This window comes from Megalobrama amblycephala, linkage group LG3 (assembly GCF_018812025.1).
Source record: "Megalobrama amblycephala isolate DHTTF-2021 linkage group LG3, ASM1881202v1, whole genome shotgun sequence".
Lineage (NCBI taxonomy): Eukaryota > Metazoa > Chordata > Actinopteri > Cypriniformes > Xenocyprididae > Megalobrama > Megalobrama amblycephala.
The window spans coordinates 57,948,532-57,970,458 of NC_063046.1; the positions used below are offsets into that span (position 1 = coordinate 57,948,532).

Genomic DNA, 21,927 nt, shown 5'->3' on the forward strand with positions numbered 1-21,927 from the left:
CGTCTACTTGTGATCTGATCGACCAAAATGCATCTTAATACCATGTGGAAACGGGGCCTAATCCACCTACCAATGACAAGCTTTTTTCTTTCTTAAGGGTTGCCAGGTTTTCACAACAAAACCTGCCCAATTGCTACTCAAAACTATCCCAAACACGTTTTGGGGGGCTAAATATCATGTTATTTGGGGTCGCATGAAAAACAACCCGCGGCAACAGTGTTAAAGTATATGCATATATCAATGTAATAAAGTATTGACATATATCAATCTATGTCCTATTGATATATGTCCTATTGTGACATATATCTGAGTGAAAAGAGGCTTGTTCGAGATGCATCGGCGCTGCGCTAATCAGTATGACATCAAAGTACTTTCTCGAACAAGCCTAAGGCTTCTCAAACAAGAAAAAAAGTAGGGTGGGACATCATTTTGTCCATGAGGAATTGACTGGATGGTTGAATCATTGTGGTTTGTGAGTGACAGGTTGCCCCGCCCTTACGCCAGTGAACACGTCCTCTGATAGAAGTCGCTGCAAGAGGAAAGTTAAGTTTTTTGATTAAAGATTACGAGGGCAGATGAATAAAAAAAAAATGATGTGCACAGATAAATCATTTATAATGAATACTGCAATATTCCAAAGCAAAATACAAGTAGACTACCTTTACATGTGCACCAATAATGCAATTATTTCTCAGAGTGAGGTCTTAATCGCAGATGTTTACTCTTCACCCCAGTTTACAAGATTATTCGCTGGTTATAGCACACTCTCAGATAAGCATACAGTATGCATGTTACCGGCCATTGTTTTAATCTACACCCATCAAATTCAAAATACATTTTTATGAACATCGCAATGCCGGGTTTGCTTGCGCTGCCGTTGCGTTCTTCACGCCGTCCGGATGAAGATACGGAGCAGTGACTGCATGTTGTGTTTAGCGATTTGGTGAAGAGAAAACTTCAGAATAATGTCACAGAGTTCATTCTTGAAGTTGAGTGAACGACACACGGCATCCGTGTACGTCCAAGCACATGCGCACTTTGGTCAGAGTGGGAATAATGTGATTACCTAGTTTAATGTGATTATGGTTACTACGATTATGAGCTTAATCGCATTCGTTTGATCGAAGTATTGCATTTACATGAGATAAAGTTTAATCTCAATATAGCCAAAATTCCATTATAATCACATTATGAAGGTGCATGTAAACACACTCAATTTTTATTTCATGATGCCTTTAACAGAGGCTCACTGATGATAACTGCTCATAGACAGTCTGTTCAGGAAAATCCACAAACATCATAATGTATGTTGATGACAGTCATAAATATAAAGTTATGACAAGGCTTGTCATTGTGCTCTGCTGTCAGTAGAGCTCATTGGATGCGTCTGAAGCCACAAAATTTGAGTCTAGCTGATGATCAACTCTCATTCTGGGAATTCTGAACTTGCCATACAGAGCTGTCACCACTTCCACCAGCTAAGAGAACTGAACGGTAAGTGAATAAAATGCTTTTAGGTTCATGTTGTAGAGCGTTTTAATAATTAAGCCATTTAAAGAGATGTAAATAGATGTAAAAAGATTAATGTTATTAATTAAACTGAGTGTGATAGTATGATATTGTCATTTCCATGTCTATATTCTGACCTCCTAATAGAGCTGAAGATATGACACTCCTTCTACTTCTGATCATGATCTATGGCCTGGATGGTGGAAAATGTGGAGATTGTATAAGCAACGGTAACTATGAAAAACTTGCATTGTTGTAATAATAATAATACATTGATTCTCATTGCCAGTTTAATTGCTAAATCACAAAAAGGTTCTATAAAAACTCTATTCCTGAGATAAGAAATACTTACTTTGTTCAAATTTCTTGCATTAAAAATTTGTGTTGGATGGTTTTTAGATCCCAATAAGGAAATTCTAATAAGGACACTATTTGCATAAGATTTCCATAAAATACTCATGAAGAAAACAGGTTGACATTTATTGGATAGGGGAGATTATAGGATTTTCAACAAAATTTAAACAGTAAAACAAAATATAACAGCAAAAATCTAACTCAAAAATGTCATTTTTTTTTAGTCCATCAGAAATAAATATAAATGTACTTTATAAAATTACTACCTATAAAACAAGTGACAACCCGTCCTATCCTGACATTTATGAGTGATACTCTTGTCCTGACAGCACAATTCTAGGATTCAGTATATTACACAAGTTTTTACTGTATTTTTTGATCCAATAAATGCAGTCTTGGTGAGCAGAAGAGACTTCTTTCAAAAAACATTATAAACTTGTATGGACACCAAACCTTTGAATTATAGTAATTTACTGTAATTTTAGTATCAAGAATAAAATTTATAAAATTGCTATAGCTGAACAAGGTATTTGAAATCAACATACAAAACCACTGGTAGAGAAAGCACTACATTTTAAGGGTTAGTTCACCCAAAAATGAAATTTATGTCATTAATTACTCACCCTCATGTCGTTCCAAACCCGTAAGACCTTCGTTTGTCTTCAGAACACGAATTAAGATATTTTTGATAAAATCCAAGTGTATCTGATCCACACATAGGCAGCAACAACATTTCACCTTTTAAGATCCAGAAAAGTACTAAAGACATTGTTAAAACCGTCAACCTATGTGTGGATCAGATACCCTCAGATTTCATCAAAAATATCTTAATTTATTTTCTGAAGACAAACGAAGGTCTTGCAGGTTTGGGACGACATGAGGGTGAGTAATTAATGACACACTGTTAGCCCGGATAAGTTGAATTTACTTAAAAAATTTGAGGAAACTGGTTGCCCTAAAAAAATTAAGTAATGTTAACTTAATAATTCAAGTTCATTTAACTTAAAATGTTTTGTAATATTAATTACTTTGTAGTTATTACATCTAGTATATTTAAGTTCAATGTACTAAGCAAGTTAACTTGCCACCAATCAAAATTCATCCATGCCTCCCATCATGCATTGCTGCATGAATAAATTATGAGCTGAATTGTCTTAGTAATTTTCTTTATTCTCACTATTTAAATTTTGCTGTTTTTCTGTGACTTTTTAGTAGCTTGTTTTCTAATGTTCAGAGTTGATCTGTTTATCAGAATATGTTGCTTGTCACCATTGTAGAGATTCATACGCTGATTCTTGATGTCTGTGTGTGCCTTAATTTTTTTTTTTTTTTGTGATAAGGACAACTTTAAAAAAAAAAAAAAAAATTGTATTGTAAAAGTTGATCTTCCGCTGTAGAATCACAGTGCTGCTGTAATCAATAATGTAAATCTAACTCAGAGATTGGGCTCTAAATGAGTTCAGTGATTCAGATCAAACAATGATTATGTGAAAAAATAATCAACACCACCTGATCATCTTTTAACTTTGCTTGTCTGGTTGGTTTTAATGCAGTTAAAACTGCCCAAACAAAATCTAATATTAAAAAGTCAAGGGTCAAGAGCTCAACTAAAACAAACCCTGACCTCGATGATGGTAACTTAAAAATTGTGATTTTCTCCTTTGGTGAAAAACTATAAAAAGGTAAATGTTTGGAAAAAATGTCTGTAGAACAGCCAAAACAAATGTTCCAACTGCTCATCAACAGCTCCTTGAATTCACACACACCACGACAAAATGGCGTCATTACCTGCCGCAAACCAGTGTGTAGGAGGCGTGGTCAGGAGAAAAACTTCATAATAATTTAAGTGCATTTAACTTACATTTATTAACACATTCAAATACACCCACAAATTAGTAGAATATACATATATTTTATAAGTAATGCAACCAAACTTAAATATTTTAAGTATATTGTAATTATATTTTTAAGTAAATATAAAATCTGGGCTAAGAGTGCAGAAATTTCATTTTGGGGTGAACTAACCCTTTAATAGTCACTGAGATGACAACTAGTCGCCCCTAAAATTAGAAATTATAACTGATGAGTTTAAAGACTTACATTTCACTGTGTAATTGTGTATTTTTCTCTTTTTCATGTCAAGGAAATCTAACACTAACAAATACCACAAATGGATTTGAGATTGAAATCTCATTGACATCTGGACCCAAAATTACTGTTAATGACACTGCAGAACAATTAACTTGTAATTCAGGAGATTTTTCATGTTATATTGAATGCTCCTATCGAGATTTTTTTGTGAACAAAACCTTCACCGAAAAAAAAGAATTACAAGTGTGTGTGCAAAAACAAAACATAAGTACATTTGAATTCAGCATAGGTAAGCAAGACTTATTTTCTTCCATTGTATTTAACCAGTTATGTAACTGCATTATAAGAAATGTGCATTGAGTATGATAGTTTGATAGTTACTCAGGACATTAATTATTCCTTCCATCTATTACAGAAAACAATACATCATGTATTGTGGTGTATTGCTTGCCTGGTGAAATAAGAGGCCTCTTGGAGACAAAAGAGAAACAAATGAATAGCCCAAAAGGTCTGAGAAACATTCTCAATATTAAAAAAATGTGCCCAGATGTGATCCTTAATGAAGCTATTGTGGATACCTACATTAGGTAAACAAAAGCTTATTAAAGATTTTAAAATGTACAATCCTTTAGTTATGAGGTTCCAAACCCTGTTCCTGGAGGCCCCCAACAGTATAGATTTAGGATGCTTGGCCCGATAAACTTCAAGCGAAATCGAAGAACAAACTAGCGTGACGTCATTTCAAACAAAATTAGGCCAAAACGAAGGTCATTTGGAGATTCCAGAAAAGTTCGCTCTGGCATAGAACTACCATTGGCCCATGGTGATTACATTGTGTGGCTCTGAGGCTCCACCTTCTTTGATGTGGAAATCTTTTCCGGTTCATTTCTTCTGTTCAGTCCATCGAGGTCAGACGTCTGTGAGTAAAAACATGAACACACTGGAGAGCGGCTTTATAGAAGAAATTGAGTTGTAATTCTAATTGAAAGAGAGAACTTAAGCTTGAGTACATCTGGGCCTTTATCTGACACTCATTTCAGATCAGAGATTAACAATCAGGTGCGTTGTTTTGGGGCTCTCCAAGAGCAAGTTTGGAAGTTCTGCTTTAGACCTGGTTTAATGTTTATCCCACCTTTGTGCAGAGTGGAGAAGGCAGCCATACAGAGTGTTATAAATATGACTGAGCAATCCAAGAAATACACTCATGAAGATCTTTCCATGATTGTGGTTATGATGAATTTAAGCACGACAGACAATTATGTACCAATATCCGCTCCAAGTGTAAGTGTACTTTTGCAAAAGGTCCAAGATGATATAATTCTTTAAGGCTGCTAAACTGCTGTAAGTCATGTCCATATAGATTTTTAAAAATTGCATATAAACTTCGCACAAAAACATGAATGTAGTTAGCGAGTAGGGGTGTAAATCGGACAGTTCATCACGATTCGATACAGTATCGATTCTCATAGCCAGCGATTCGATATTTTCCGATACCTCAAAAAGTTCTGCGATACGATTACGATACGATTCGATTCGATTAATATTTCGATATTTTGAGCCTATTTTACACAACCAGTTAATTTTTTATTAACTCACAACTGCAACCAAAATATATAACAAACATTTATTTCAAAATTTCACATCCTGAACCCTGATTGGGTCATCCACAAATAAAAAAATTCACACAGTAATCTAATGACAGCTTATGACATGACAACAGTCAAGAAAGTATTTTAGTTCTGTGCTAAAATGTGTAATGTCAAAAAACTACGGTGGCCCAGTAGTGCACAACACAACGAAATTAAAAAAAGCAAACATAAGTTCACAACACAACGGAAACAAGCCACAACACAACGAAATAAAGCCACAACACAGCGGAATAAGCCACAACACAACGGAATTAAACCACAACACAACGGAATAAGCCACAACACAACGGAATCAAGCCACAACACAACGGAATCAAGCCACAACACAACGGAATTAAACCACAGCACAACGGAATAAGCCACAACACAACGGAATCAAGCCACAACACAACGAAATGAAGCCACAACACAACGGAATCAAGCCACAACACAACGAAATGAAGCCACAACACAACGGAATTAAACCACAACACAACGGAATCAAGCCACAACACAACGGAAATGCTCCCGACCACTTGGGGGCTCTCAGAGCTATAATTACTATTCCTTGCCACTGTTCTATAAAGTCGACAGTTTTACAAAGATATCAATACCATGATTAGTTTTAAGTATGTAAGCATTGTATATCGACATGGTATATTAATTAAAAATCAACTACGTTCACAATAGCTTCATATTTATACTTGTGAATGATTTGACGCGATACCACGAATCATGATGAAGGGAACGTCTGCCAGTTCCACCAAGTGGTTAAAACGTATAATTTGTATTCATTAAAATTACTTTTAACATTTAAAAACAGACATGTTCAAATTCCAAAGGTTGTTAGTTCCTGTTGGTAATACTGACAAGCTTTGGAATTTGAATATGTCTGTTTTTAAATGTTAAAAGTCATTTTAATGAATACAAATTATACGTTTTAACCACTTAGTGGGATTGGCAGACGTTCCCTTCATCATGCGCCGTGGTAGCGCGTCAAATCATTCACAAGTATAGGCCTAAATATGAAGCTATTTTGCACGTAGGTGATATTGAATTAATATTTCATGTCGATATGCAGTGGTTACATACTGTTTAAACTAATCGTGGTATTGATATTACTGCCGACTCTATAGAACAGTGGCAAGGAAAACTAACTTTACCGAGCTCTGAGAGCCCCCTAGTGGTCGGGAGCATTTCCGTTGTGTTGTGGCTTGATTCCGTTGTGTTGTGGCTTTATTCCGTTGTGTTGTGGCTCGATACCGTTGTGTTGTGGCTCGATTTCGTTGTGTTGTGGCTTTATTTCGTTGTGTTGTGGCTTTATTCCGTTGTGTTGTGGCTCGATTCTGTTGTGTTGTGAACTTATGTTTGCTTTTTTAATTTCGTTGTGTTGTGCACTACTGGGCCACCGTAAAAAACTGATAAACAAGGAATACATACACACACACACACACATAATTAAAAGACATTTCTTTTAAATATATAGCGCATGTTTTTAATGAAGCAACAACATATTATAGGTAGGACAAAACAAGACAGGCTATTAATATTCTTTCATTGTACAAATTTCAAAGGCTCCAATACAGAGCGGCACAAAGCACTTATGCGCATCCCGTGTGCAGAATGATGTGCTTGAAGCAACACAGAGTAACAGCGCGGCGCTCTTATGCGGCAGTTTATTGACCATATTCTTTTAACAGTTTTAATTTCAGTTACTGTGTGTGTGAAGAATGATTCATAGCACTCTATTCTCCAGTGTTGTGATCTAACGGACACTGTTTGAGATGTGTGCGCACTGCTTTTTGCAAGACTTTAAACACAAGCAAATTATAAACTTTCGTGAAGATCCAGCACTGGCCCGTTCAGCCAGTGACAGTTCCATCTACTGTCCCGAGTGTCTTTCACAAGTTCTGAAAGGTAGTTTACATGAGAATGCACGCGTTGGTGATAATGCATAGACTGATACAATATATTGTGTGAAAATGTGGAGAGTGTTAAAACAAAGGTGCCTCTATAAATAGCCCACAGGTATCGATTTTTTACGCATTGCATCGATGCATCGGATCGTTAGACATTAGATCGATGTATCGATCTATATCGATGTATTGTTACACCCCTATTAGCGAGTTGGTCTTGCATTACCGAAAATAATAGCTGCCCGGTGACAGAAGCTCCACAGCGTCACCTAATGCATTTAGTTATAATTGTGAGTTTTAGGGTTCATTTACATGACAACAATGTACTAAAAACTGAAAGGTTTTTTGTGTACAAATGACAATGTTTTCAAAATGATCCACGAAAAATGACTACAATGCAGTGTTATACTGCCAGACCAGTAGTTGATGTCACTTTGTAAAGAAACACAACGAGTATGAATATGAATGTGTGTAGTATGAATGTAATCCATTTCAAATTTGCCTTAAAGGAAATGGTATTCTTAAAAAGAAATGACTTACAGCAGATTTTAGATAACATCTGGTTGCAGCTTTTGACAGCTCTAAACAATATAGAAAATATACACCGATCAGGCATAATATTATGACCACCTTTTTAATATTGCGTTGGTCCCCCTTTTGCTGCCAAAACAGCCCTGTCCCATCAAGGCATGGACTCCTCTAGACCCCTGAAGGTGTGCTGTGGTATCTGACACCAAGATGTTAGCAGCAGATCCTTTAAGTCCTGTAAGATGCGAGGTGGAGCCTCCATGGATCGGACTTGTTTGTTCAGCACATCCCACAGATGCTCGATTGGATTGAGATCTGGGGAATTTGGAGTCCAAGTCAACACCTCAGACTCGTTGTTGTGCTCCTCAAACCATTCCTGAACCATTTTTGCTTTGTGGCAGGAGCATTATCCTGCTGAAAGAGACCACAGCCACCAGGGAATACCGTTTCTATGAAAGGGTGTACATGGTCTGCAACAATGCTTAGGTAGGTGGTACGTGTCAAAATAACATCCACATGGATGGCAGGACCCAAGGTTTCCCAGCAGAACATTGCCCAAAGCATCACACTGCCTCCACCGGCTTGCCTTCTTCCCATAGTGCATCCTGGTGCCATGTGTTCCCCAGGTAAGTGACGCACACGCACCCGTCCATCCACGTGATGTAACAGAAAACGTGATTCATCAGACCAGGCCACCTTCTTCCATCGCTCCGTGGTCCAGTTCTGATGCTCACGTGTCCACTGTTGGCTCTTTCGGCGGTGGACAGGGGTCAGCATGGGCACCCTGACTGGTCTGCAGCTATGCAGCTCCATACGCAACAAACTGTGATGCACTGTGTATTCTGACACCTTTCTATCAGAACCAGCATTAACTTCTTGAGCAATCTGAGCTACAGTAGCTCGTCTGTTGGATCAGACCACACAGGCCAGCCTTCGCTCCCCACGTGACTCAATGAGCCTCGGCCGTCCATGACCCTGTCGTCGGTTCACCACTGTTCCTTCCTTGGAGCACTTTGATAGATACTGACCACTGCAGACCAGAAACACCCCACAAGAGCTGCAGTTTTGGAGATGCTCTGACCCAGTCGTCTAGTCATCACAATTTCGCCCTTTTCAAACTCGCTCAAATCCTTACGCTTGCCCATTTTCCTGCTTCTAACACATCAACTTTGAGGACAAAGTGTTCACTTGCTGCCTAATATATCCACCCACTAACAGGTGCCGTGATGAAGAGATGATCAGTGTGATTCACTTCACCTGTCAGTGCTCATAATGTTATGCCTGATCTGTGTTTATATAAGAATGTAGTTATTTAATTTAGATAATTATTAAATTATTTCTTTTTCTTTTAAGGTATTAGGTGCTAATAAAGTTGCAGAGACACGGATCCCGGTGAAGCCTTTCCAAGACGCATCGATAAACAAAATTGGTGTAGTAACCTACGATTCTGATCAGCATCTTAAGGTTCAAATCACGCCCAGTTTTATTGTTCTGTTGAGTGTCATAGCGATAAGAACTCTGATTCTCAAGTTTACAGTGAGCATAAATTTATGAATCAAACTATTGTCTTTTTTTACAGCTTAAACTGGGAAGTAAAACTGTTACCTCGAAAATCATACGGATTGAAGTCCCCGGATATGACTTTGTGAATTTGGCCAATCGACTTACAATTCAGTTCAAAGTTAATCAGAGTTTCACAAATCACTCATCTGTAAGTGTAACTTGAAATTTTTAATATTCTCAAATTGCCTCAAAATGTCCTGCTAATGATTTGCTCTTGTTTTGTATTTATATCTGAAGAACTACACCCTGTCCTGTCAATTCTATGCAAATGGTACAGTAATGGTTAACTGTTTCATCTTAAATGCTCTTATATTACAACACATGTCATTTGATGCTGATTTGATTTTTGTTTACTGTCACATAGAAACCAAAACCTGGAAAAGTGATGGTTGTCTCACTGTTAATACAAGGGATGATGTTGTGGAGTGCTCCTGTGACCATATGACCCCTTTTGCTGTGCTTCTTGTGAGTAGAGACATCCACCCATGAAATTAATACAGTAAAAGAAGCAGCTGATACAGTTTAAATTTCACTCTACCTCTTATTTTTCTTCCTTACTAACTTTGAATAGACTGACTTGAAGATATCCGAACTACAATGGGAAATCTTGTCGTCCATCAGCTATGTTGGCTGCAGTCTGTCTGCGTTCTTTTGTGCTTGCTCTGTCTTGGGGTTCATGTTCAACAGGTGCTGTTCCTTCTGTTTTCATATAAATGCATGTATAATCTGTGCTATTTATCACATTATTCCAAAGATGCTTCATTTACTTCCATTTATGCCTATAGTTCTCAATGTAGACTTTGTGCATGTTTCTCAGGAACTCAAGGGCAGAAGTGTCCAACAGCATCCATGTGTCTCTGAGTGGCGCTCTGTTTCTCCTCAACATCAGCTTCATGCTCAGCGAATGGGTTGCCACACTGACAGAGAACGGAGCGTGTGTGTTTATCGCTGTGATGATACACTACAGCATGCTGAGTTGTTTCACCTGGATGGCTGTTGAAGCCTTGCATCTGTACCTTCTTCTCATCAGAGTGTTCAACATTTACGTCAAGTACTACATGACCAAGTTGTCCCTGATCGGATGGGGTGAGCATCAAGACTAAATGTAATGTGAATAACATTTAAAAAAGCAGCCAATGTCTAATAGACATACAGGAAGCATTAAAGAGAAATTTGCAAATTTTGAAACTCAAAAGCAAAATTTTAAACTTAATACATATCGTTTCAAAGCAGCTTTACAGAGAATGCATGTCAACATTACAATTTAGAGAATCTAAAAAAATAACTAGTGAAAATATTTTGAATTTTTTTTTTTTTTGTCTATAAAGTGAAAGTCATCCATCTATTCTCTATGGCTACGTTCACACTGTCAGTCCAAATCCCATTATTTGTGTATACGAGTGGAATCTAAAATTATTGGCGTCCACATGGCTACGTTCAGACTGTCAGTCCAAATCTGATTTTTGTGCACATCCAATTGAAATCTGATCAGATTTAGCAAGCCTGAATGGCCAATGGATTTATTTTTTGCCCACATGTGACTCGTATCTGTTTTCCCCTGAACAGTACAAACCACATGGAATCTGATCTTTTAAATTCCGATTTGTTGCACTTCCATATGTGGTACTTACGGAAGAGGATTAGGGCCAAGCAATAATAAAAAATAAAACCATCTCGAGATTAAAGTTGTTAAATTACGAGAAAAAACTTGTTAAATTTCGAGAAAAAAGTCTAAATAAAATGTTGAGAATAAACTAGTTAAATTACGAGAAAAAAACTCGTTAAATTACGAGAAAAAAGTCGAGATAAAATGTTGAGAATAAACTCATTAAATTACGAGAAAAAAGTCGTTAAATTATGAGAACAAACTCGTTAAATTTCGAGAAAAAAGTCGAGATAAAATGTTGAGAATAAAGTCAGTAAATTACGAGAATAAAGTCAGTAAATTACGAGAATAAAGTCAGTAAATTACGCGAATAAACTCATTAAATTACGAGAATAAAGTCATTAAATTAAGAGAACAAACTCGTTAAATTTCGAGAAAAAAGTCGAGTTAAAATGTTGAGAATAATGTCATTAAATTACGAGAATAAACTCAGTAAATTATGAGAATAAACTCATTAAATTACGAGAATAAACTCATTAAATTACGAGAATAAAGTCGTTAAATTACGAGAATAAATGCGTTAATTTAATGACTTTATTCTCAACATTTTATCTCGACTTTTTTCTCGAAATTTAACGACTTTATTCTCAACATTTTATCTCGACTTTTTTCTCGAAATTTAACGAGTTTTTTCTCGTATTTTAATGAGTTTATTCTCAACATTTTATCTCGACTTTTTTCTCGAAATTTAACAACTTTAATCTCGAGATGTTTTTTTTTTTATTATTATTGCTTGGCCCTAATCCTCTTCCGTAGGTACTAAATCCGATACAGGTCAGATGTTTTGTAGTGAGACCGCAGTATGAACAGTCATATCGGAATTCATGCAATTTTTTACGTCACTCGACATTCGTCATGATTCTGCGCTCATAGGCGTCTATTCAAAGATTTTACATACCCAACGTTATCAAGACAGTTGTGAAAGGTTGTCAGCTGAAGGGCAGTGATGTGTCTATTACTGAGACAGCTCTACAAGCAAACCATGAGGGCTCGTATCATAAAAGTTTCAGAACTCTGCTCTCTTTTGTCACATCATTGACTTTATTTTTCATATTGTCTGTGCATAATTTCGCTCACTTCTGCAGCAGATCACGCTGTAAATAAACACTTAATTGCTTACTTTAATGCCCTCCATGTTTACTTCCGTATAACAGCGTGCTGTGTGTTGCCAAGTCTGCGATTTTCCTGCAGAATTGAGTTACTTTTTCACTTTTGTCGCTGGTTGTTTTGCAACTCTGTGGGTTGAAGCGACCACACTAATGCCACACCGATATACTCCACGGAACGTGATTGGGCTAGTTTTGAGAAGCAATTGAGTGGATTTTGTGGTAAAAACCTGGTGTAAGGCCTGATGCTAGAAACTGTGTTCTTAAGCCTCCTTGTTAGAGTGCCTGACTCCATGCCGGTGGACCCGGGTTCGAGTCCCCCTTAGAGCAGGCGGTTTGAACCGAAGGGGGTTACACTGGCAAACCCGTTTTTATCATTCTTTTGCACATACAAGTCAGTTGAGGACCATGATCTGTTCACACTGGAAATCTGATATTAGCCACCTTTAAAACAACTAATTTTTTTTTGTCGTTCACACATGCTAAATCTGATCGGATTTCAAATGTATATAAAAATCTGATTTGGACTGACAGTCTGAACGTAGCCATAGTTTACATTTTGTGACAATATAAGCAATCAAGCAATTGAGATTTGATATAGGTTAGTATATACAGTGGGTACGGAAAGTATTCAGACCCCCTTAAATTTTTCACTCTTTGTTATATTGCAGCCATTTGCTAAAATCATTTAAGTTCATTTTTTTCCCCTCATTAATGTACACACAGCACCCCATATTGACAGAAAAACACAGAATTGTTGACATTTTTGCAGATTTATTAAAAAAGAAAAACTGAAATATCACATGGTCCTAAGTATTCAGACCCTTTGCTGTGACACTCATATATTTAACTCAGGTGCTGTCCATTTCTTCTGATCATCCTTGAGATGGTTCTACACCTTCATTTGAGTCCAGCTGTGTTTGATTATACTGATTGGACTTGATTAGGAAAGCCACACACCTGTCTATATAAGACCTTACAGCTCACAGTGCATGTCAGAGCAAATGAGAATCATGAGGTCAAAGGAACTGCCTGAAGAGCTCAGAGACAGAATTGTGGCAAGGCACAGATCTGGTCAAGGTTGCAAAAAAATTTCTGCTGCACTTAAGGTTCCTAAGAGCACAGTGGCCTCCATAATCCTTAAATGGAAGACGTTTGGGATGACCAGAACCCTTCCTAGAGCTGGCCTTCCGGCCAAACTGAGCTATCGGGGGAGAAGAGCCTTGGTGAGAGAGGTAAAGAAGAACCCAAAGATCACTGTGGCTGAGCTCCAGAGATGCAGTCGGGAGATGGGAGAAAGTTGTAGAAAGTCAACCATCACTGCAGCCCTCCACCAGTCGGGGCTTTATGGCAGAGTGGCCCGACGGAAGCCTCTCCTCAGTGCAAGACACATGAAAGCCCGCATGGAGATGGCTAAAAAACACCTGAAGGATTCCAAGATGGTGAGAAATAAGATTCTCTGGTTTGATGAGACCAAGATAGAACTTTTTGGCCTTAATTCTAAGTGGTATGTGTGGAGAAAACCAGGCACTGCTCATCACCTGTCCAATACAGTCCCAACAGTGAAGCATGGTGGTGGCAGCATCATGCTGTGGGGGTGTTTTTTAGCTGCAGGGACAGGACGACTGGTTGCAATCGAGGGAAAGATGAATGCGGCCAAGTACAGGGATATCCTGGACGAAAACCTTCTCCAGAGTGCTCAGGACCTCAGACTGAGCCGAAGGTTTACCTTCCAACAAGACAATGACCCTAAGCACACAGCTAAAATAACGAAGGAGAGGCTTCACAACAACTCCGTGACTGTTCTTGAATGGCCCAGCCAGAGCCCTGACTTAAACCCAATTGAGCATCTCTGGAGAGACCTAAAAATGGCTGTTCACCAACGTTTACCATCCAACCTGACAGAACTGGAGAGGATCTGCAAGGAGGAATGGCAGAGGATCCCCAAATCCAGGTGTGAAAAACTAGATGCATCTTTCCCAAAAAGACTCATGGCTGCATTAGATCAAAAGGGTGCTTCTACTAAATACTGAGCAAAGGGTCTGAATACTTAGGACCATGTGATATTTCAGTTTTTCTTTTTTAATAAATCTGCAAAAATGTCAACAATTCTGTGTTTTTCTGTCAATATGGGGTGCTGTGTGTACATTAATGAGGAAAAAATGAACTTAAATGATTTTAGCAAATGGCTGCAATATAACAAAGAGTGAAAAATTTAAGGGGGGTCTGAATACTTTCTGTACCCACTGTGTATATATATATATATATATATATATATATATGCATAAAATAAATTCAAAATAAAGTCTTGAAATTGCTTATTCTGCAATCTTTTCCTCTTGACAGGAGTCCCTGCTGTTATTGTTGGAGGTTTGCTGTCAGTTCAAAACACTCATCCTTTTTATGGCTTGCACAATATGAGTTTATCAGATACTAACAACACAAACCCAGTGTAAGTATTCACATTATAACTTAGATACAGACAAATGTAGTTAAATTATGCAGCAAATGTATGCTATACATGCTTCATGTTTGCTTACATTGCAAACCTTTCTTTCATACAGATGCCTGTTCATAAAACCTCAAGTCATGAATGGCGTGAACGTTTCCTACTTCACCGTCGTATTCTTGTTCAATTTAGGAATCTTAATCTCAGTGTCCAGACAGATCTTTAAGCTACGACATGTGGGTAACAAGCAAGGCAAGATGCCAGCTTGGAAGGACGCGGGCACAGTGCTGGGCCTCATGTGTCTGCTGGGTACAACATGGGGTTTGATCTTCTTCAGCATGGGATATACCAACTACCCTATCCTCTACCTGTTCTGCATCTTAAACACAATGCAAGGTAGGTTTAGTCAGAGTACAAGAGAGAATAATATGTGTGTCAATGACATATGTCTACAATAAATCTTGTAGTTTAAAACACATGTACAGTACACACAGTATTCATATTCGTTCCATAAGATTAAATTTAATGACACTAAGGCCTGTTCACACCTGGTATTAAGTTTTGATCAATCGGATCACAAGTGGATGACGCTAAATGATGTAAACGGGTTGTAAAACGTTTTGAGCTTGTCCACTTTTGACCTCTTCCAGAGGTAGTTGAAAACACAATTGACTGGATTGCTTTCAGGTTGTAAATGCTCAAGTGGTCGAATGTATTTGAGCACCCAAAAAAAAAGTTTGTGTTTTCATTTTGCATGTTCTTTATACACAGAAATTACCTTTTACGTGCATATGAATATGCATTTTTTAGCGTACATATGATACGCACTTTTTGCGTGCATATGATACACATTTTTCCGACAAATTTCACTCAATAGGTCAATTTTCTCCTCCCCAGATACACTTAAAAGATTAATTTTGCATTTAAAGAGCACGCAAAATGAAAAAATGAACTTATGCTATAGATACGAAGTACCAGGAGATCGGGTAGGAAAGAACCCATACATTTACCTGCCCATATACCCTCCCCTCAAAGAAATGAGGACAGAAGTGGTTGAAAGTGGACAAAAGACACGGATTAAAGCACCAGGTGTAAACAGTTATATCTCCCTCCTTCGTGATCTGAAGAGTAACTTCTGACGCAATGTTTGAAGCAGGAAGTAGGAGTATTGTAAGTTTAGACGCCTCTCGCGGTTCAAACAAATATGGCTGTGCAACAAACTCAAGCTCCTCTTCTTTTATATCGAAATCCTCCGACATTTCTCTTTAAAAATTCATGTTTTAGACTTCTAATTCATGACTAGTGTTTTGTTTTGCTCTATCCTCTGCGCTTCCGCGTTTGTCATTACAAAAGACCCGACGCATGACGATGACGAACGCAGAGGATAGAGCACATCTTGAATGCAATGTGAGCGTACACATCTTAATTACATTTTCAATATAACATTTTTAGAACTTTCATGAATAAATTCATAAATATGATACATTTTTGGAGAGTCCTCTCTGTCAGACTGCAGGCAAAAGTGGTTCAAATCTGATTTTTTAGTCATTTGTGACTCAGATCTGTTTTTTGTTGTTGTTTTGTTTTGTTTTGTTTTTTCCATAAGAGTGAGCAGTGCACATGGACCTCAGGCTGGACAGTCACATTGAAATTCATGTGACTTTTACGTCAACATTCACACTGCTTTTCCATTGTCTTTCAGTGTAAACTGTTGACTGTTGCGTTCGTGTCTTGGTTCTTTTGCAGCATCTCGTGCATGACACGGCGCTCAAGTTCAAATAAGTTCAACTTTAAAGAAACTTTTTTTTTTTCACTCCACTGATCTGTGTTTTGCGTTGTTACCCTTTTTAACCTTTCTGTGTGAACGGCGCTAAAATGCTAACCTCAGAGTTTACTTCCATATAATTAAATATATAACTGTCCAAATACCCACAGCAGCCTTTGCAATTGACCACTTGTCTATGACATATTTCCTTTATTTGCCCTAAGCATTCAAGTGTTTACAGAGCTTTATTTTGCATTTTAAAATAAACTTCTAAATGTCTGTTCAGCAGTCCCTATGTTACAGACAACACAATTTAGTAATTGTGGTACTTCTAAAATGAAGTAACAAAAAGCAGTTCCAAATGTTGTACAAAATACAATTTTATTTCCACCAATAAAATGTGCAACACTTTATGTTTTACTAACAAATTATTTGTAATATCTAATTAATTTAACTTAAAGTGGAATGTTTTCCTCGTCATCTCCCAATTTTTTGGGGCATGTGAACATGATGCATGAATGGGATACTCTTAGCCTCTAGATTAACCATATCCCATCATGCATGTGGGTTTAGTGTGCGTTAAGGGAACTGAGCTTTAGTGTTCTTAAGGCCTTGAACAGTCTTGTGCTCGCACTTCCTGTTGCATATGGATGCTCTCAGGTGCCAACACTGCAAGCGCGGGTATTTGGACAGGCCCTTTGTTATTTTTCTTTTGCGCATGCGGGTCAGTTGAGGATCGTGCCCTGTTCACACTCAAATCTGATATTGGCCACATTTAAAAAATAATGTGAACAGCCAAACAAAAACAAATCTGATCTGCACAATAAATCATAATGGAGCACAAAGGCTTGCAGTGTGAACATAGTGTTTCCTGTTTTATTTTTTCTGCATTTTGGTTGTACCACATGACTTTGTTTGTCACGTCACATGACTTTGATTGTCACACCACATCGTGATTTGGCAGACAAAAACTTTCAACATCATGCCAAACTACTTAAGGTTTTCATTCCCAGAGTTTCATTTGTTAATGAGGTTTTTTCATCATTATTATTGTACCGCCCTGATATTTTTGACTTTGTGCTCCCCCCAAAATTAATTTTAAAACAGAATTTAAAAACATGCGCTCATTATAGAATAGGTGTATTGAGTGTGTTTACATGCCGTGAATATGATTTCACCAAGTACGACAACATCTTTGTTGATCCTGGAACAACATTCCAATCAACCAATCAGATTTGAGGGACAAGTTTACCATTTGTCTTAAGTTTAGGCTTGCAACCAGGGTAAGGTGCTTCTACATATGTCACATATCTTCCCCCTCTGATTTTAGGGATAAGTTATGGGTAGGATTAGGTTTACGAATAGGGTTAAGACTAAATTTTTAGACAGGAATGTTGTTCCAGGATCAACAAAATATGTTGATCCAGGAACATGTCTTTACTTGGCAAAATCACAGTGACCGTTTGCATGCACCCTCATAATGTGATTATAATAGGATTTTGGAAACTTTACTTCATGTAAATGCAATACTTCGATCAAACTAATATGATTAAACTCATAATCGTAGTAATCATACCCACATTAAACTTTCAGTACATTTAAATGGACAACAATAGTCTGATATTGTCATTATCACTAGTGAGAGTGCCCTATTGGCCACTAGAGGGCACTCTTACCCGGACTCTTATTTTCACCCCTTGGACTTCATTTCCTATAACACACTTCCCGGACTCATTATCCTGTCATTGCACCCAGCTGTTTTGTGTTTGCTCATAAGTGTCTGTCTATTTATACTTGGTTTGTTTTTGCTTTTGTTATCATGGTTTCATTTCATGTCACCTGCTTCTGTTTTTGTCACTGGCTTTTGTTTCTGTTTCTTTTGTTTATTATGGACTGTTTTGTGGAGTTTGACCCTTGCCTGTTCTGGATTATGTTTATTGGACTACCCCATTAAAGCTGCACTTGGATCTTACCTTCTTTTCTCTGTGCTAACGTGACAGATATTAACCCGATTAAGACAAAACTGTGATTAAGAAAGTGCTATGTAAACAGTGATTTCTGATTTACCTTAATCTGGATAAGTCATACTCAAAATAAACATAAATCGAATTAAGTCACGTGAAGCATTCCTATTTGAGTCGCATTATCAAGTGCATTATAGACATGTACACACCTTAATCACACTATTAACGTTGTGAGGGAGTTTTCACTGCATTTTTCATCAGAACACACACACGGCAGTGGTCAGCCGTTTGACGGCAAACAAGAGAGCATAGCTTCAAAAAAGTAGGCACAAATCAAATTCCTCACATATCATCTAATCTTTCATCCAGTTCCACCAAGTTTTTCGAGGTGGCATGAATGAAATGTTGCTGAATGAAAGTACAGAGGTATAACATTTTATATTTAGTACAGGTTTTTAAAATTAAAAATAGTACAGAATGACCTGATGTTTCAGGACATGCATATGAGCAAACATGAATTTTTCAAATAGTTAAGAGAGAGTTAGTTACTTGTGATAATGTTAACCTAATGTTACTTGTGCAGGTGTCTGAATGATGTCACATCCTGTCACATGATTTTGACCACATGACTTGATCAAAAATGGTCCCTTTATATTGGTTACTCCGAGTGACATCAATGAAATTAATTTTTTCTAGACATTCTTTCTCATAACAAAGCAACGACTTCTACACATAATTTTAATACCATTTTGCACTATGTTGATAGTCTGTCTATCACCAGACCAAGCTCAATTTAAAATTGAACATTGGTCTGGGGAGTTTGCTATGTATTTCCTACTGCACAAGAGGCGTGATCAACGAGCATTAGTCACGCAATTGGATAGTCCTTCAACCAATCAGATCAATGATCCGGGTGACATACTTTGCAGAGAGATGCGAAAACTCCAGACAGTTACCATGTGTCTCAATCAGCTCCCTAGTTCAGTAGTCAGGGCACTGATCAGGGAATCAGCCACATTCATTTTCATGATATACTGATTCACGACCTAGGGAACTAGGGAGCTGATTGAGACGCAAAGTTAGTTTGTATTGGTTTGTAGCATTGATCCGCGGTTTGCAGAAGCAGCAATGGCATCGAGCGATTTTTGCAGGTTGTGCAAAAAACATGAAAGTGATCGGTATTTACACCCACTCGAGCAATTTGTTTGCTAACTAAAGAAGTCATTCAGCATCGTCGAGAGTTTAAAAGGCGACTCTGATACTGTTCTGGTTCAGTGTAAATGAACGCGGAATATAGCCGCCCTAAACTACGTCATTGTCATGACAACCAAAAAGAATTCCAGTCAGCTCAGGCGGCGCGAGATTCAACAAGCAGGGAGACGAAACATATAGAGAAAATAATAAAAATATTGTCTACCATCAAGGGGCATTGAAGTAAAAGAGTCCTGTACTCACATCGTGAAGCAAACCACCAAAATAACAGCAGAGAATCATTGTGTGTCATTAATCGCCGTTTGTAATCTTCCTATGAAGAGACTGTCGGATCAACGCTCTGCTACATTTCTCTCAGATAAGGTAAATGCGTCACTGTGATTGTGCATTGTTATTTGGAGTGACGGGTAGATCAGATAGAGTTTGAAAGCTGCTTGCCGTCGCTTCTCTATCGTCATCGTGTTATACCCGCCAATAGCGAGCAAAGTGGATAAGCCAGTCTGTGATTGGTTCCCGCAAAAGTGTAACAGCGCAGCAGAAATGAATGCACGGGTTTCCAGACTGAGTTGCCGAGCAAAATCAAATCGCCGGCAGATCAGGCTGGGTTTACCCAGACTACTATGTTGATATATGATGTTATAAAATCATGCCAGAATAAAAAATAAATCAGTTTATTACATTTTAAGATATTTTAATCTCAAATGAAATGGCTGTATTGACCTTTGGACGGTTAAACCGAATGACCTTTTGACACTTCAAAATCTTTAAAATACCTTTATATGTAGCGAAATATAATTAAAACCTTTTGGATTCAATAAAAGAGATCTAGTTGTACTACCATACAACTGTATTACATACTTCGGATGTCATATCTTTGTTTTTTATTATTATTAATGCTTTTGGACAAAAAAAAAAAAATCTTAATCTGGGTTTTGTCTTAATCGGGTTAATATTGGAATATTGTTGACCATGTAAACGTTAGTAATCTAATTATTGGCCTTATTCTGAATAAGACAATATTCTGATTAAGGTGTCTACTTTTATTCGGCAACATTTCATTTATGCCACCATGACAAACTCGGAGGCACTGGATGAGAGATGAGAGGAATTTGATTTGTGCCTTCTTTCTTGAAGCAATGCTCTCTTGTTTGCCGTCAAACGATTGACCACTGCCGTGTGTGTGTGTCCTGTCGCAAAACGCGGTGTGTTATTAAGGTGTGTACATGTCTATAATACACTTGATAATGCAACTAAAATATGAATACTCCACGTCCTATTTCGATTTGTGTTTACTTCGAATATGACTTTAACCGGATTAAGGTAGTTTCTTAATCAGAGTATTGTCTTAATCAGGTTAATATCAGAATATTGTTCTGATTGACCAATGTCTGGAAGATAAAGCAAGGCAGAATGTATCACTTTATGATGGTGCCGAACAACAACAGGGGAAAAGGAGGAAATGCTAAACAAATTAAAAAAGATGCGTCATTATCTGACTCTCTATTTTTCTGCTACCAAAGCATAGTTAGGGTCAGAAGGACGACACGACACAGTCTAGGAGGAAGTGAAATACAAAAGTACAGGTTCTTTTGTTCCCTGTTAAATCACAACTAGAAGAATTAATTGACGTAAGACTCAAAAATAGGGGAATGGAAACTTTTCTGCATACCAAAAATGGTGGACTGAAACATCAAGTTTGTTTGTTTACAGGGTTTTACATCTTTTTGTGGATGTGCGGTACAGCGAGGAAAAACAGAGCGCAAACATCTCAATCCAAGACTAAATCCACTCTGGACGTCTCTAAATGATGAACTCTCATGCCGTTTTCTTACTAAAACCTCTGACATGGTTTTACAAGAAGACATGTTCCAGCTATAGATATCTTCAGCCAGTGACCCACAGAAATGTACCCTGGGTTATTTAAAAATGACACTCGCCACAACATGCGAACAAGAAGTGGCAACCTTGAGAAAGTGTCATCAGCAGTTGAAGAGAACTTCCTTTGCACTCATAACACTGCATTAAAGAAAATTCAGTCCCCTCTTTGTAACTGTACACATACTAAAACCTTGATCTATGATCTATCATATCTTATCGTAAAGCTACTTATCATATAAAAAAAAAATAAAAAAAATAAAATAAAAGCTGTGATTTGTAAATAAAAATGGTATATAGT

The 21,927-nt window shown here is 37.5% G+C and overlaps 1 protein-coding gene across 3 annotated transcripts; it reads left to right on the forward strand.

Moving 5' to 3' along the window:
- Nucleotides 1–1,336: 1,336 nt before the first annotated feature.
- LOC125265765 (adhesion G-protein coupled receptor G5-like) lies at nucleotides 1,337–21,902 on the forward strand. Of its 3 annotated transcripts, none has more exons than XM_048186204.1 (14): nucleotides 1,338–1,494; nucleotides 1,657–1,739; nucleotides 4,007–4,243; nucleotides 4,370–4,541; nucleotides 5,097–5,235; nucleotides 9,380–9,490; nucleotides 9,606–9,737; nucleotides 9,827–9,860; nucleotides 9,954–10,054; nucleotides 10,161–10,276; nucleotides 10,407–10,675; nucleotides 14,708–14,813; nucleotides 14,926–15,206; nucleotides 16,417–18,321. In XM_048186204.1, exons 2-14 carry the CDS (start codon nucleotides 1,667–1,669, stop codon nucleotides 16,419–16,421), a joined length of 1,776 nt encoding a protein of 591 aa, XP_048042161.1. In that variant the 5' UTR covers nucleotides 1,338–1,494; nucleotides 1,657–1,666; the 3' UTR covers nucleotides 16,422–18,321. The 3 variants fall into 3 exon arrangements, with proteins under 3 accessions (XP_048042162.1, XP_048042161.1, XP_048042160.1); XM_048186203.1 differs by lacking the exon at nucleotides 16,417–18,321 and adding an exon at nucleotides 21,462–21,902 and having other exon boundaries at nucleotides 1,339–1,494; XM_048186205.1 differs by lacking the exon at nucleotides 16,417–18,321 and having other exon boundaries at nucleotides 1,337–1,494; nucleotides 15,003–15,174.
- The last annotated feature ends 25 nt before the right edge of the window (nucleotides 21,903–21,927 follow it).